This window comes from Schistocerca cancellata, chromosome 1, assembly GCF_023864275.1.
Source record: "Schistocerca cancellata isolate TAMUIC-IGC-003103 chromosome 1, iqSchCanc2.1, whole genome shotgun sequence".
Taxonomy (NCBI): domain Eukaryota; kingdom Metazoa; phylum Arthropoda; class Insecta; order Orthoptera; family Acrididae; genus Schistocerca; species Schistocerca cancellata.
Window position 1 is genome coordinate 819964928 of NC_064626.1, and position 18015 is coordinate 819982942.

The following is an 18015-nucleotide window of genomic DNA, read 5'->3' on the forward strand; positions in this document are numbered from 1 at the left end:
GGTACTGCCATGGATTGATGTCTTCCTTCTCTATTCTCCCTGTAATACTATCTTCTTCGACGCGACTTGCAGTACGGTACAATGCCGGCACGCAATGTAATTTAACAGTACGAAATTAATATCTAATCAAATCACTTATAAACGCAGAAGCCTCCGTATTCTTGGCACACATGCCTAGTCACGCACACGCTTGAATACTTGCGCAATCATGCATAACTAAATTTCGAGCAATCAGCTGTTCGTACAGTGCAAATGCTTGCGCAAACTTATGCTACACACGCATGCTCCCGAGTTGTTGGGCAAGCACGCTTGCGCATCTGTTCTTGTCAAGCACGGAAACATGTTTGTTTTCAGTCAGGCTGAGATAGTGGCTGGGAGTAGATGGAAGGCATGTCAGTTCAGTTTGTATACAGTTTGGGTCGTACAGTGTAGTTAATAACGTACCACTTGTGTTCAACACTCATATTCCGCTATAAGATTATAATCAAATGACTGAAAAAGTAAATGTATAGTATGACCTAAAACTGTTTTCAAGAAAAGTGAGTAGAACTCTTTGGTTGTAAACTACTTGTTACAAGTATTTTAGCGATCACTCTGCCAGTGATTGGTGCTGCACTGTATGACAGCGTGTCATTTTCAGGACATGAATTTTCAGATAGTAACATTTGGTTTTAGTAGCAGCCCAGACGCATGATGTGATTTAGTTCCGCTACTGTTGTCGTATAAAGTTATGCCGTTACTTTGGTTCTCATAGACAGTTATCGTCCAGATATAATTATCGTCCAGATTATTATGCTTTCTCCACTTACACACGTTTTTCAGACACTGTTTGTAACATAATTTCCACAACAGAATTCCCTGCGCCTTACACATTATTCTATGTGGTGCTTTTGAGAGGCTTTATCATGTATGCCCGCCCTTAACACTAACGCAAATGAAGCTATGTTATTGTAGTCGTTTTTTGGCAAAACGTAACAATTTCAATGACAGAAGTACATAGGTCGGCCCGAAAATAATGGATAATACCTAGGGATCCCTGTATTAACTGCAGAGTCTATGATACTACTTCCCCTTAACACAACCAAACCAAGACTTTGAGCCATTCTATGGATCATTCTGTCACTACGACTTATATTCCTCAAGCTAATATAGATACAAAAGAGTTATTGTCATTGAAATGTTCTTTCTGTTTGCGAAAGCATGATGTAGCGTGCAATGTTAATATTACATAATGGTACGAAGCCGACATCTAGCATTGTAGGTTCAGTTCACCCTTTGTTATGTAAGAATAATTACTGAAAAAGTCTCAAATGGTCTGAAAATCCTAAGTTGTCATTTTACAGATGATTTGTAGTATCTCTAAAAAATTGTATAAGTTCCCACTTGTCAGCATGCTACTGCAATGAGATTCCAATATATATGAATACAGTTGTCAAAACTGTCAGCTGGACCATGTACCACAGAAAGGTGGGTTGAATTGTGTTGTATGTGGAAGCCAAGCAATTTAAGTGCTGCTTGTCCACTGACCATTTTAATGTTCATTAAGCTACACTTGGCACAAACTAATTCCAGCAATTAGCAAGAAGATGATTGTGTGTGAAGTAAATTCCTTGGTGGACTGTTAGTAGCATGTGATGCAAGTAATTCTGTCGACGTCTGTTGAAATAGTTGACAAACTTTTAAGAAGCAGTTAATGCATAAATAAAGAGAAAGGCACCCGGTATCATCTAGCCTTGAAAAAAACCACATCCTCTACCAATTCTTTGATTACCTATCATTGTGTCCTGAGGCGAGGGATATCCTACCCACGTCCCCCAAAGTGGTGTTACGCTGGCCACCCAACCTACAGAATGTTGTTGCCCACACCTATTCCAACCCTACTACCAATCTTGCACCCCATAGGTCACTCCATTGGGGTTGGCCCAGATGCAAGCCCTGTCCCATACACCCATGTACCACATTCTACTACAGTGCTGTCACTGGCATTTCTATAAAAGGCAAGGCCACATGTGAAAGCAGCCATTTTATATATCACAGTGAAAACAATCAATTTTTGACAAAATAATTTAATTGGCTAGATAAAAAAATCTACTCACAAAGAGGCGGCAGAACACACACATAAAAGAAGGTTATAATGAGGCAAGCTTTTGGAGCCAGTGACTCCTCCTTCAGGCAGAAAGATTGAAGGGGAAGGAAAATGACTGGAGGTCTAGGAAAAGGGGTAGATTTCGGGAAAGTCATCCAGAACCACAAGTTATAGGAGACCTACTGGATGGGTTAAGAAGGAATATCTTTCCTTCTCATCTCGTCTGGTGAGTCTTCCCCGACCCTTGGTTCTGGGTGACTTTTTTGAAATCTACTCCTTTTCTGAGGCCTGCAGTCCTTTTCCTTCACCCTTCTTCCTTCCCCTTAAACCGTTCTGCCAGGAGGAGGAGCCACTGGCTTTGAAAGATTGCCCAATTATATCCTTTTTTTATGTGTGTGTTCTGCCGCCATTTTATTTATCAGCTATGCTGCAATTACTGTACAGCATTCTGTGTCGGCATAACAAGTAACCAACTGTTCACTTGCATGAATGTCTACTGCCAAACTGTTGCAAACCACAAACTTGACCATCCGGTTGCTGAACATGCTGCACATCACAAGACTTAAACAACTGCTTCACTATGTGAACGATTTGGATACTCTCTTCCGGCAGTAGCTTCTCTGAACTATGCAAATGGAAAATGTCTCTCCAGCACATCCTGCACTCTCACAGTCCCACTGGCCTAAACCTCAGCTAACCCGTCTTGCCTTTTTCCTTCTCTATTATGTCCACACCACTCCTTCTCCGTTCAGATCATCCACTGCGCTCTCCCACTATCCCCCCCCCCCCCCTCCTCCCAAATCATGTGAGCAATCTCCTTCTCTTCTTCTCCCTTTTAAAACCTCTCTTCCCTCACTTTCCCTTCCCTTTCCCTCCCCCTCCCTCGTCCTCCTAATCTTTCTCTCCTTACCCCTCCTCCCCTCCCTCCCCCCATCCTATTTTCCCCTTCCACCTCAGTCCCTCTCCTTCTTCCTATACCTCTTTTCATTTTACTTTCTGTACTCTTTTATTCTTCCAAAGGCCTGCCTCTTTCCCCCTGCCGTCTCTATGCATCATTCCCAACCCTCTCCCACCTCTATCAGCTCAAGCATCTGGTTTCAATAATTGAGTGTCAATAATTAGTCTTGCCATGACCACAGAAGTGTGTGTGTGTGGGTGGTTGTCGCTGTGGATATGTGTACTACTGTTAGAAAAAGAGCTAGTGCTGAAAACTAGTGTGAATGCTGTTTTCTGTGCTCCATGCATCAATCTGCTGTAGGTTAGTGGTGACTTTTCTCTTATTTTACTTATTGCTTCATCTAGAAATTCGATTATTGTTAAGAAGCAGTTAATTAATTAATTAATTGTATGGCAAATATCATGAAACATGTATACTCACACAATGATAAAATTAATGTAGATAATATGCACATGTATATATTATATGCTAAACTTAGTTTCAAATTAATATCCAAGCATTGGATGTACTCAGTCATGCCATCTATTGCTGCAAGGATATTGGTGAAGGGTCCCATGTAGGCTTCATTTGGACATTTTATCACCGTGTGTCAGGTTGTTTGCTTTGCGGCTCTGCAGTCACATTGTGGAGATGGTACCTTCCCCTGACTTTGGCACTTTTGTTGTGCTCGATGCTCATTCAGTTTAATGTCATACATACATTGTGTGATTGGTTGAAATCGGGAAGCTTATCTGTGATCATGAAACTTTGACATTATGGTGGGCACTGGTCTTGCCAGTGTTGTTTTCAGGCATTGTGAACTTCAAAGTCTGAGTTTATCGGTTCTTTAGCAGTGACTAATAGTGGTCTTCTTGTTGTCAGTCTTCTGCAAACCAGATCAGCTATGTCATTACATACAGCTAGTTTAGGGTTGTTGTTAATTTATGATACTCTCTATGGATGGCATTTATATACCGTATCTTTGCTGGTGGTATATGGCTTAAGAAGGGCAGCAGTGCAGTAGGTATGGAATTTACTCTGCTGCTGATAGTGAGCTGAGTGTCATTTAGTACCATGTCAGTCTTGTACATAAGTGAGGTGTTAATCCCGTGTTCTGCCACCAAATGGACGAGCCCAACTGCTGATGTCTGAAGCATATTTGCGTTGGAGCCCAAGGGGTGCCGCACAGTTTAGTCCCTGTCCTTATTCACCTGTGATCTCTGTCAGATGCTCCTTGTGAGAGAGAGTCCTATCCAGTGTGACTCCTAGATATTTAGGGTAGTTCTTATGGTTGAGATATTTTCCTTTGAAGTTGACATTAAGCTCTCTTTTGTTGAGCAGTTACAGAAATGAATGCATGGTACTTCCATCTTAGTTGTGTTCAGCTACAGTCTCTATTTATGAAAGTAGACACTCAGCTGCCTTAAGTCAGACCTCGAGCCGTCTTCAGTGACCTCGAATGATTCGTGTCGTTCAGCTATAGCCCAGTCACCCGTATAGATGAACTTCCTGGACCTTGTGTTTGGCATGTCTTCACTATAATGATGAAGAAAAGTGGGGCAGCCTGTTGTGTATAGTGGTTGAGCTAATCATTAACTGGTAATTATTTTGAAAGCTTTTTTGGTGAATGTATTACCAATGAAACAGATAACACGGCTGCACAGAATTATCCAAATTTGTTTGTACGACATCCTTTGTATTCTTTCCTTCTCATTCCGTGCAGTAAGTCTCCCTGACCAGCGCTTCTGGCTGACTATCCTGAAATCTACCCCTTTTCCTAGACCTCTCCAGTCCTTTATCTTCACCTCTCTTCCTTCCTCTTCAACCCTTCTGCCTGAAGTAGGAGCTACTGGCTCCAAAAGCTTGCCTAATTTCAACCTTCTTTTATGTGTGTGTTCTGACACTGCTTGGTGAGTAGATTTAATATCTATTCATTTTAATTATTCTGTCAAAATTGATTGTTTTTGTTGTTATAAACAGCATCATAATCTCCATTGAAATTCTATGAAAGCAATTGATGATTTTTGATTTTCTTGACAGCTTGCCTCTGTATGAGGGAGTACCTGGTCTATGCAGTCTCTAGCAGGTGGAAATCTTACTTGTTCATCTGGGATTGGTTCCAATATTTTTGGGCTCAATCTGTTGTATGAGTCTCTCAGGCAGCATGTATGTGGTGCTGAGCAATGAAATTGCTCAATAGCTCTTTAGTTGGTCACTTGGTTTTTTCTGGCTTAATCAATGTGATGATATTTGTGATCTTTGAATCCTTCACCCTTTGACACACATTGCCCGCCCCCCCTCCCCCAACCATTGCCATCACATTTGTATATATAAATGTGAAAGCCATTTTGTGGTGTAGGTCCCTTATTGTAGAAGGAATTTCATATGTATTCTGTTGTGTCCGGTTGCCTTGCCTGCCTTTATAATCTTAAGTGCTTCTGTGACTCTGACAGTGGAATATTTAGAGGAATACCAGTCTAAAGGGACACTGTTTGTCATTGATGCACAAAGTTAATGGTGTATTGTTCTTGAATGAGCTCTTTCTCTCGACATTCAGGGTGTCACTGTATATGGGCTGCAATCCTATTTGCAGAAACACCTGTGGTGTTATGATTTATTTCATTGGCTTCAGATAGTTTTTGGAGTGCCCAGGTCTTCCTGGAAAGTGCTTTAAAATCAAGTAATTCAATGGTTTCCATCCATTTTTTCACTGTGCATCATCTAGGCTATGCATCAAGTCATCTGCAGTTGCAGGGTCTGTGCTGTTGAGAAATTTCTGATACTGGCTTTTGCACTTTCTATCCCATCCCACTAGATATTGTTTGCAGTCCTCCGAGTAGTTGCTTTTTCTGAGCTTTCTGTGGTGCTTGTGAATCTCTCATAACTAATGGCTGCTGGGGCAGGATTCCACCCTACACACATGGAAGATGCAGATGGAATTAGGATACCTGACTGGCATCTAATGTGGACACTCAGCATTTATGGAAATATGGTGATATGAGATTTTATCCTTAATTTTCTAGTCACTAAGTATTGGCCTCAATTGTCGATAGATATCATTTACAGCATTATAGTTTTGCTTCATTAATTCCTGTTTGAGTGCCTGTAACAGTCCTGTTTCCTGGTTGACCATACATTTTTACATTAAATATGTCATAGTGATCATTACACTTGTATCTGTACTCTGTAAACTGTGAGGTGCATTGTAGAGAGTACTTCCCATTGTACCAGTTATTAGACCTTTCCATTTCATTCACACATGGACTGCACTGTAGTTAGTCTAACGGTGTCCTCACAATCTCTATGGGAACAATATGTTGGAAGCAGTGATATACATGAAGACTGGCCGTTTAAAGTTGCTTCTTGCTGTTTTGTACGTAGCCTTTCTCAGGATAGTTTGCCTCTATCTTCACGTGTCCTCCATTTCAGTTTCTTTAGCATTTCTGGGATGCTCTCATATGGATCACATCTACATCTATGTGATTACTCTGCTACTCACAATAAAGTGGCTGGCAGAGGGTTCAATGAACCACCTTCATGCTGTCTCTCTACCGTTCCACTCTTGAATGGCACACGGGAAAAATAAGCAGTTAAATTTTTCTGTGCGAGCCCTGATTTCTCTTATTTTATCGTGATCATCATTTCTCCCTATGTAGGTGGGTGGCAACAGGATGTTTTCACAATCGAAGGAGAAAACTGGTGATTGAAATTTCATGAGAAGATCCCATCGCAACGAAAAACGCCTTTGTTTTAATGGTTGCCACTCCAATTCACATAGCATGTCTGTGACACTATCTCCCCTATTTCGCGATAATACAAAATAAGCTGCCCTTCTTTGTACGTTTTTGATGTCATCCGTCAGTTCCAACTGATGCAGATCCCACACTGCACAGCAATATTCCAGAATAGGGCGGACAAGCGTAGTGTAAGCAGTCTCTTTGGTAGACCTGTTGAACCATCTAAGTGTTCTGCCAATGAATCACAGTCTTTAGTTTGCTCTACCCACAATATTATCTATGTGATCGTTCAAATTTAGGTTATTTGTAATAGTAATCCCTAAGTATTTAGTTGAATTTACAGCACTCAGATTTGTGTGACTTATTGTGTAATCAAAATTTAGCTGATTTCTTTTAGTACTCATGTGAATAACTTCACACTTTTCTTTATTCAGGGTCAATTGCCACTTTTCACACCATACATATATCTTATCTAAATCATTTTGCAAGTAATTTTGATCATCTGATGACTTTACAAGACAGTAAATGACAGCACCATCTGCAAACAATCTAAGACATCTACTCAGATTGTCTCCTATGTCATTAATATAGATCAGGAACAATAGAGGACCTATAACACTTCCTTGGGGAAAGCCGTATATTACTTCTGTTTTACTCAATGACTGTCTGTCTATTACTATGAACTGTGATCTTTCTGACATGAAATCACGAATCCAGCCGTACAACTGAGGCGATACTCCGTAAGCACACAGTTTGGTTAGAAGACGCTTGTGAGGAACGGTGACGAATGCCTTCTGGAAATCTAAAAATATGGAATCAATTTGACATCCCCTGTCGATAGCACTTATTACTCCATGAGTATAAAGAACTAGTTGTGTTTCACAAGAATGATATTTTCTGAATCCATGCTGACTATATGTCAATAAATCGTTTTCTTCGAGGTACTTCATAATGTTTGAATACAGTATATGTTCTAAAACCCTACTGCAAATCGACATTAGTGATATAGTGTAATTCAGCAGATTACACCTACTTCCCTTTTTGGGTATTGGTGTGACTTGAGCAGTTTTCCAGTCTTTAGGTACAGGTCTTTCTGTGAGCGAGTGGTTGTATATAATTGCTAAATATGGCGCTATTTTATCAGCATACTCTTAGAGGAACCTGAGTGGTATACAATCTGGACCGGAGACCTTGCCTTTATTAAGTGATTTAAGCTGCTTTGTTACACCGAGGATATCTACTTCTATGTTTCTCATCTTGACAGTTGTTCTTGATTGGAATTCAGTAATATTTACTTCGTCTTCTTTGGTGAAGGAGTTTCGGAAAACCGTGTTTAATAACTCTGCTTTAGTGGCACTGGCATCAGTGACTTCACCATTGTTATCGCACAGTGTAGGTATTGATTGCATCTTGCCACTGGTGTGCTTTATATCAGATATATCTATGACTGTTCATGCTACCCTTCTCTGTATACAATAAACATCTCCTGTTAGTCTGTTTGCTACAGGTCCCACACACCTGAGCATTATTCTATGGTTGTCACACGAGTGTTTTATAAGCAACCTCCTTTGTAGACTGATTGCTTTTCGTAATAAGCTAAAGTCTGACACCTGGCTTAACCTATGATTGACCATATTTGACTGTTCCGCTTCATATCCCTACACATTGCTACACCCATTGTGACTCATTGGCAATATAGGTCTAGGAAACTACATTTTTTTCATTTTGTGAAGTGTGCCATTTTTGTTTCTCAACATTTAAATCTTTGCACCACTTTGAGATACTATCAAGATCTAAGTGAATATTTGTGCAGCACTTTGCAGACAGTAGTGTGTTACAGATAACCACACCATCTGTGAAAATTCAGGAATTACTGTTAATATTATCTGCAAAGTCGTTAATATAAAACATGAACAGCAAGGTTTCCAACACACTTCCCCAAGCCTATCTGAAGTTACTGCACATCTGTTGAAGGCTCTCCATACGAGGCAACATTACACGTTCTTCCTACTAAGTAATCTTCACTCCAGTCACAAATTTCACTTTATACCCCATACAATTATACTTTTGGCTATTAGCATACGTGTAATAATAAGTCAAACGCTTTTCAGAAATCAAGAAATATGCATCTGCCTGACTGCCCTGATCCCTGTCTTTCAGGACGTCATGCGAGAAAAGTGAGAGTTGGGTTTCTCATGATCGGAATTCATAATGGTTGGCACGAAGGAGATCGTTTGGTACAAGATACCCCATTATGCTTACCCTCAGAACATGTTCTAAGATTCTACAAGAATTGGATGGTAGTTTTGTGAATCACTTCTGCTACCCTCCTTGTAGGCAGGTGTGATTGGTACTTTATTCCAACTACTTGGCGTGATTTTTTTGTCAGTGGGATCTGCTACAGATTATGGTTAAAAGAAGGGACTAACTCAGCTGTAATTTTGGTATAGAATCTGATAGGGATTCCATCGGACCCTGGAACTTTGTTCAGTTTTGGCAATTTCAGCTGTTTGTCAACAATACTTATTCAAAAATGTATCTCACTCATCCTTCCAATGGTATGAGAGTTAAATTGGGGGAGTATTCTTAGATTTTCCTTTGTAGAGGAACATTTGAAAATGTAGTTCAGCAGCATTTCTACTTTTGCTCTGAAATCCTCAGTTTCTGTTCTTGTCTCATCCATGAATTTCTGGACACACCACTAACTCTTTACATGTAAGACTAGAATTTCTTTTGGATTTTGTAAGAGATAATTCAGTAGGATTCTGCTACGGTAGCCTTTGAAGGCTTCATTCATTGCAACCAAAATTGTTTCATTCATCATCCCTCTGCTAATCACACACTTGGCTCCTTTGGGGAAAGTGCTGGGAGTGAAGCTTCCAATTGATGTGTAACACATTGGCTGCTGGGAAAGCCCCACAAGAAATGAATATGTAATGGGTTAAGGAGTCATCAGAGTAAATGGAGTTTGTGGTGAGCTGTAATAAAGACCAGGTACAGCATCTTCGCACAGACCACTAAATAATATTAACAATAACAATCCACAACACCACATACGAATCAGCACTATATTCAAAATGGGTACTTATTGCTACAGTCCACAGTGCTGTTATGTGGGTAAGGTTGACAGTGACTGTAAACATTCCAGACTGGCACAAAAGCAGCCATGTTTCACCAATCAGTGAAGGGACAAGTTTTCAAAGAAGGCATTTAATAATGTTTTGCAGGACATCTTGTCATGCCACTAGTTCCAGCTTTAATTTCCGCAATTGGTCTTCTCAGATGATGACAGTACAATTGGGGAACTTATGTACTAATTACCTTAAATTTTCTCTGACGTTTTCAGTTACATCTGGTGATTGATAGAGGGATCTGATTGTAAGTTTATGCCCACCATTGGTACTCAGTTGTTGCTCAAAAAATCTTGCATGCAGCTTCAACTTTTATCATGGTTGATAAATTTACTATTAACCTCTTCTTTTAATAAAAAGTTAAATTTTCTCTAAAAATCTCATCACTATCAATTTCAGGTTTTAACCACCTTACTGTATATATTGTAATGTGAACTCCACCGAGTTTTGGGAGTATTTCAAATTCTGGCATTTTATTGTGAATTCTTTGCGATTATAAAACCCTTGTTTGGACACACACACCATCAGCTACCTGTGTAGCAGATTCTGATTTATAGCGGACACCAAACCCATTTATGGGGACCCCACGGTTCCCAAACCTGTGGTGCAAGTCTAGGAAGTTGCAGCCTAGCTTGTCACAGAACCTTAGAAGTCTCTGGTTCAAGCCTTCCACTTGACTCGTAACCAGGGAGCAATGATTGGTTCTGGGTTCAATGTTGCAGATTGTGAGCAAAGCTCTGCCACTCGCTGGAATGACCAAACTATGAACTCAGAGCTTAGATGACAGGCATCACTTGTGTCAAACTTGTGTGACAATCTGCAGTTGGTCACTCCCTGTTCCCTCAATGGCTGATGAAGTAGCCTCTTCAGCATGAAGAATGATGCCCACAGGCATACATAGTGAGTGATCCTTTCTGCGTTCTTAGTTGTAAATGGAATGCACATGATTGCATTTAAGTAAACTTTTATTACAGCATCGCAACAGAAGTTAGGTTCCACATAAGACACAGTTTGAGTTACAGATAAAATGATCATCCTGGATTCGATATGAGTAACAGAATCAAAGAGTGTAGTGAAATTGGTCAAATGGTCACACGAACACAAGTACAAAGTCAACATTTCACAGTGGACTACCAGTACAGTGGCATGGAGCCCTGGGAAGGCGAGTGGTGGAGGAAACAGGAGGCTCCAACAAAGACTGCTGGCTGCACGATGTGGGGTCTCTCTCCTGGTAGCTGCTGCAGCAGCATCACATTGTGGTGTAGACTCAGTGAAATGCTCTAATGGATGGGCTGCAGAACAGGGCTGGTGCATGGCCTGGATCTGAGCAAAGAGATACCTGCTGGAGGCTGTGATGCAAGTTAAATACACAGCAAGTGGAGAAATATCTGTGGGCTCTTGACAGACACGTGGCGCACGGCTGCAAGCTAGTTCCCTCGATTGCAGCATTGCCTTTGCTACTGCCACTATATGCACTGCCTAGGAGTGGTGCTGGTGACCCTGGAGGTGCCTGCTATTACAATCTGTCAATAGACTGTAATCAGTACAGTGTCCACAACATACAGGGTACTAGCGAGGCTCGTAAACAATCACTGAAGGAAGGTCATCTGTGACCCTGAAACATACTACCCGCTGATTGTGGACATTGTGCTGGTAACAAGAGTGGCCCACAAATGACCAGCTACTGTACTTCCCCTCCCCTTCAGAAAAAGATGGAGGAGCCATCTTGACACTAGCCAAAACATCCTGCAATCCATCTCTCAGCTGGGAAAGGTGAAACCAACCAAAGAGAGGGATTGCTATGACAACAAGTGCCCACTGGGTAGGGGTGCTTCCTCCCTTGGGATGATGCAGAGGATATTTGAGGATGAGGGTATATCTCAGTGGCTGTGACCCTGTCACCCCAGAACCTGTAACCTGAGGTTGAGACGTACCATTCACCGTGGTGTTGGACAACCCAGGCCTGGCAGTGAAAAAGGTGGCATAGAGCAATCCTGAAACAAGAAATATACAGGATGACTGTGGCACTGGAGGTGCAGACCGACATGACCAGCTGGTGGAGCAGTCCCAGAAGGAGCTATTGAAAAGTCGGAGATGACTAGCCAATGGCCCATGGGAGCAAGCGCAGTGACTGACTGGAGCCAGTTGGTGAGGTGCACATACACTGCTGGAAACAGATGACGGAAGCTACGGGAGCAGCCAGTGGAGTGGTGGCAGGGGGAGACCAGACAATACCAGTGTAACCACACTGGGAACACGATAGTGCCAACAGACAGCATGGTATCAGCGAAATGCTGGTGGCACTTGACCAATGTGGCCACTGGGAACATGACAATGTGACATCCACAAAGCCAGTGGGGCAGTGGTCACTGGAAAAGAAACACCAGGCAAAAGGAGGGAGCAGATGCCAGGGATCAGAGCTAGATGGGGAAGTACCAAGGTCACTGAGGACAAGGATAGCTGAAAGGTTCAAAAACATGAATAATACACAGAACAATGAGTGCAACTGAGTAGGCATGTTGTCCATGGGATGTAAAATGCAGTGTGTGCAGGAGTACGTGAATGGGAAAGACCAGTAGAGAAAAAAATATAAGGAATGTAAAAATGAAGTGAAAGGAACTGACACGGACACATGAGAGAGAAAAAACACTACCAATTACCCTGAAAAAATGGGAAGGTGATGAGCATTGGAGCACAAGAAGGACCTACACCACAGAAATGTAATGCAACACAGAGGTGTTTGCTAGAGCACTACTATGGACTACACCACAGGAACGAAAAGAAGAAGAAATGATGAAGTACCAAGGGAGTCAAGAAAAACTACATGTTGTCACAAGTTACCCAGAAGAAGAGGTGCACCTCCAAGGGGGGGGGGGGGGGTCATGGTCCTTTCACATGGGGCCCCGAGCTATTGCTGCCAATTCGTTCTTCCCTGGCTGCATTTTCTTCACCCTGCTCTCCCTCCCTATCCTCACTCCTTCCCCGATTCCCCCTCCTTCCCCTCTCTCAGTGTTCTGATTTATAATGACGTGACTTTCCACCTAGTTCCCCTGCATTGCTTGCAATTTTGTTCCTTCTGCCTGTTCTTTCATTCTTTTTGGAATTTAGGTCCGCATTTGGGGTTTGAACTCCACTTCTAAATTTTCTGTTTTTTAGTATGAGTCATTTGGGGAAGAACTCCCTTCCTAGCATCCATGGTGTGGATTCTTCAGCACCCTTCCTTCTCCTCTCCCTTCCCCATTGTAGCCTCCTTCCATCCTGCTAGTACAACAGCATATGTAGCCACTCTGTGTGGTGGGACTGTTATTTACCCATCTGGTTGAGTCTTCTGACAACACAAGGATCACACTACTGATACCTGAGCTGTTCCCTCTCCATGTATTCCAAGGAGTGGTTGTTTGTCTTCTTAGAGCATCGGAACACCTGGCAACGGTCACCATGCTAGTTGGTCCTTGCTGTGGCTGGGTGGCAACCATTGGGAGAGCTCCTGATCAGTGTGGGTGATGTCAGTGTGGATGCTTTGCGCATTAAGCATACCAGGCTGCAAAAATCTGGCTGTTCTCAAACGACCGTCTCTTTGAATAGGGAAGGAACATTGAATGCTGCTTCATATGACCCGGCAACCTTCCCTTCCCTGCCTACACCATGGGAGGAGGGCCAGGCTCACTGTGTTGGGATGAACACTTTCCGCGCCATCTCATCTGTACTAGGATGGATGGGGACAAATTCACCGCCACAAAGCTATTGTTTTTTGTGGAGGATATTGAGGACAAGTTTGGTGGAGGCTCTTAGTAAGAAGCGGTCAGGCTTCCTGTAGATCTGCTGCCCAGTCCGCAGCTCTTTGTGCCTGTGATCGTCTTGGCAATGTCCCAGTTTCTATTACTTCTCACCAATCTCTGAATATGGTCCAGGGACTGATTTTTCATAGGGGCCTCGTCCTGCCAACTGATGAGGAACTCCGGGCTGACCTGGAGCAATGCAGCGTTCATTTTGTTCAGTGTTTGCAGAAAGGTTGCAAAGACAACTAACAGATACTGGCACCTTCTTTCTGGTTTTTGAGAGGGATACCCTCCTAGAGAAGGTCAAGGTTATGTGCTTGGACACCCACTCCATGAGGGAAGCCCCCTGTGTTCCACCACCTGTGTGTGTCAATTGTCATGACCAACACTCCCCTCACTCACTGGATTGCCCGGCTTACAAGAGAGAATAGAAGATCCAAGAGTACAAGTCCCTGGATTGCCTGTCTTATGCTCAGGCTCACCAAAAGTATGAGAGACTCCATCCAGTGTCACTGTCATCAACTTTTGCCTCTGTTACATCCTTTCTCTCACTTACCTCTTCCTTACCCCAATCCTGTCCCCCTTCCCTGCAATGCCCAAGACCTTCAGCCAGGGAGCCCCTCCCCCTCCCTGGGCAAAGAAGTGCCCCCCTTCTTTGGCACCTGCCAGTGATCATGCTGCCCCCTGGGACCCCTCCCTGGCCTCTCTCAGCGGTTCAACCACTCGGCCACCATCACATTTTAGTTATCCCCTATGACTTGGGCTTCCATGGTCCCCTTCTGATTTTTATCCGCAAGTCTTTATCTCATTGGCTCTTCCAGGTTTGATTGGCACTTCACTCAGCACCACTCGGATTCAAGAGAACTATATCACATAGGGTTCTGTGCTAAGTGTCACATTCTTCCTCATAGCCATCAATGGGTTTGTCACCTCTGTTGGGTCTGTGGTTACCCCAGTGTTGTATGTTGTACATTGATGATTTTTGCATCTGGTGCAGCTCCCACTCAGTAGCATCTGTTGAATGCTGGCTCCAAGGTTCCATCCGACGTGCCTCTGCATGGATCATCTCCCATGGCATCCAGTTTTCTCCCTCCAAAACATGGGGTATGCATTTTTGTCATTGACCCACCGTCCACCCCGATCCAGAACTTTATTTAGGTGACCAGCTCCTCGATGTTGTAGCACAGTCTCGTTTCTTAGGCCTTATTTTTAATAAAAAGCTGACAAGGCTGCCTCATATTCGCAACCTAAAGACTACATGCATGCGGAAGCTTAATGCTCTTTGCATCCTGGCCCACACATCTTGGGTTGCAGACTGTACCACTCTCCTCAATCTTTACAGTGCTCTGGCCTTGTCCAGACCAAATTATGATAGTCAGGTTTATGGCTCAGCAGCTCCTTCCACTCTGCAACTACTTGACCCTGTTCACCATTGTGGGGTGCATCTGGCTATTGGTGCCTTTCGCATTAGTCCTGTTGACAGTCTCCTCACAGAAGCAGGCATTCCTCCTCTACAGATACAAATGAGCCAGTTCCTGCTTTCTTATGCAATTGCCATTCGCCAATTCCCTGACCATCCCATGTACCCTGTCCTCTTTGCAAATGTGGGATGTCTCCCTCCTGACAACTGTCCACAGGTGGGATTGCTGGTTGGCATGCATCTCACTTCCCTCTGTTGGGATCTCCATATCCCCTCACTGGAACGCATCCCGTATATTTTCTCCCACGCCCCCCATTGGATTGTGCCTAGACCATGGATTAGGATCGGCCTATGCAGGGTCCTAAGGTCTCTGTCACCTCTATGGTTCTCCAGTGTCTTGTACATGCAATTCTTGAAGAGTTCCAGGGTGCTGCTATTTCCTACACTGATAATTCTAAGACAATCAATAAGGGGGGATATGCTTTCACATCTCCTACTGCTTAGAATGGCTTTTATTACCAGGATCATGTAGTGTGTTCACAGCAGAGCTACTAGCCATTCACAGAGCCTTCCATTTTGTTTCTCAGGCCTCCCTCCACAGTGTTTTAAATTGTTCTGTCTCAATGAGCAGCCTGCAGGCTATTGACAGATGCTGCTCTCGTTACCCTTTAATCTCTGCTATCCATGACTCTCTCTCCCCTTGGCTGTGCAACCTGCTCAGTGTCTTTCTCTGTATCCCAGGTCAGATGGACGAATCATATTAGATCTTGTTCTTCGTGTAGGGGAGACAGGATCCGCAGGAGAGGATAGGATTTTTGGTACACAAACTCTGAAGTCTTCCCAACACATCCGCTGGCAGCAGTGACCAATCGCTTCACAGTAACGAGGGCAATTTTCAGTGAACAATGGCTAACTTGTCTTATGTTAGAAAACAGTGTTAACAATGGGGCTGAATTGTGGCTGGAGCAATGTTTTATTGAACAGTAAAAGAAGTTTTAAAATAGTTTTGCTGAGTCCCCTTTAATTTCTGGATCTATTAAGCTAAATGTGAAGCAGTTGTACACAAAATGAGATACCTGTTAAGGGAACTGAAAAAACTGGAATAAAAAGTTGCTAGTTGTCTGATACTTTCTCAAGGTTATAATCACTAAAAGTCATGAAAATAGCATTAATGTACAATAAATACAGACCGTAAGCAGTTCTGTTCAAAGGGAAAACTACATGTGATACAGTATGTTAGCTATAATATTTGCCACATTAACTGTGAATCACAAACACTGGTTCACCATGAAATTTGTTATACACAACTCTTGTACTTCCTGAAATACTCAAAAATATGATTATATTTATTTATGTAGATATTATTCCAGAAAAAAGTTTACTGACACAGTATTACTCTCCTGTAGATGTGGCAAAAAATTTGATTCATGATTGTGAGCTACTTTCATTACAATGTTCCTCAACAAGACAAAACAAAAGTCTTTAGTGGTTAAATTTGTGCAATTAAGGATGTTTTGGACTAAAATCTGTGTGAGAAAAGTAGTTATTCAGGATTCTTCTCTTGTTAACTGTCAGTCAGATTTTTAAAAAAAAGCCTCCTGTTGGAGAATGTGGGTCACTGCTAAGCATCACCACACAATAAGTTAAAAGAAAGGGAGAGACTTTTTTTTAGTGCAGGCCTCTTCAATGTTTATTGCAAGCATTGTTTCTTTATTATTTAACTTTATTATTTTGCATAAATTTAAATGTGTTTAAGGAACAGATTGCTTGTCCAGCTTGATACACTAGTTTTTAATAATTGGTATTACTTTCAACATTTAGTTCTTTTTACATTTGGACTGTGAAGTCATATTTTCTATGTTACTGAATTTTTCTGAACTTGTTTAAGTAGAAGTCTTAATTTGTCTTGCTTTTCTTATTTTCAGTGTACCCCCAGCAAATGTAATTTCAAATTCCACCATACAGCTAACAAAAAGTAAGGACTTTGAAATGGGTGATGTGGAAGAAGTCCAGGAACGTAGAGACGTCCTGATTGAAAGAAATCCCTCTGTTGAAGAATCAGAACATCAGAAAACAGCACCAATTCAGATACCAAGAGTTTCAGCTCGTGTAATCACAGGTGCAGCAAATCAGCAAAACCAGGGTGCAATTCATTGGTAATTCAGTAATTCTCAAATCAATTACATTGTTTTTTACTCTTTAAGTTATTTTTACTACAGAAGCACAGTCTTTTAAAAATTCAAGTTATAGTTGTGTCTGTCTGGCTTTAGAGAAATAATATATCAAGATATTGACATTTTAAATGAGGATTGAAATATGTGGATTTTCTTCTGAAATCCATATTAGGCCTATAAATGTCTCAATAATTGTATGAGCCATGTTTAGGAATCCATTATCCTTATTGAATATATTCAGGCTTTGTAAGAATTGCATGTACTTATATTTGAAGATGACATATCGTCATATGTCCAACAGCCTTATTAAATTAAAACAATTGTAAAAAAAATGTGAATTTAAGATTTAAGCATGATTTATTAACAAACCATCATTGTCCTTTGAGTTATTTAATTCTACATCTACATCTACATTTATACTCTGCAAGCCACCCAACGGTGTGTGGCGGAGGGCACTTTACGTGCCACTGTCATTACCTCCCTTTCCTGTTCCAGTCGCGTATGGTTCGCGGGAAGAACGACTGCCGCAAAGACTCCTTGCGCGCTCGGATCTCTCTGATTTTACATTCGTGATCTCCTCGGGAGGTATAAGTAGGGGGAAATAATATATTCGATACCTCATCCAGAAACGCATCCTCTCGAAACCTGGACAGCAAGCAACACCGCGATGCAGAGCACCTCTCTTGCAGAGTCTGCCACTTGAGTTTGCTAAACATCTCCGTAACGTTATCACGCTTACCAGATAACCCTG

At 42.1% G+C, this 18015-nt stretch overlaps 1 protein-coding gene across 1 annotated transcript in view; it reads left to right on the plus strand.

Moving 5' to 3' along the window:
- Positions 1-309: 309 nt before the first annotated feature.
- LOC126188321 (WD repeat-containing protein 11-like) overlaps positions 310-18015 on the plus strand; it is a 209064-nt gene continuing 191358 nt past the window's right edge. The window contains exons 1-2 of the mRNA XM_049929917.1: positions 310-539; positions 17016-17246. Coding sequence (XP_049785874.1) covers positions 17080-17246 — 167 coding nt within the window. The 5' untranslated portion in view covers positions 310-539; positions 17016-17079. The remainder of the gene's footprint in view (positions 540-17015; positions 17247-18015) is intronic.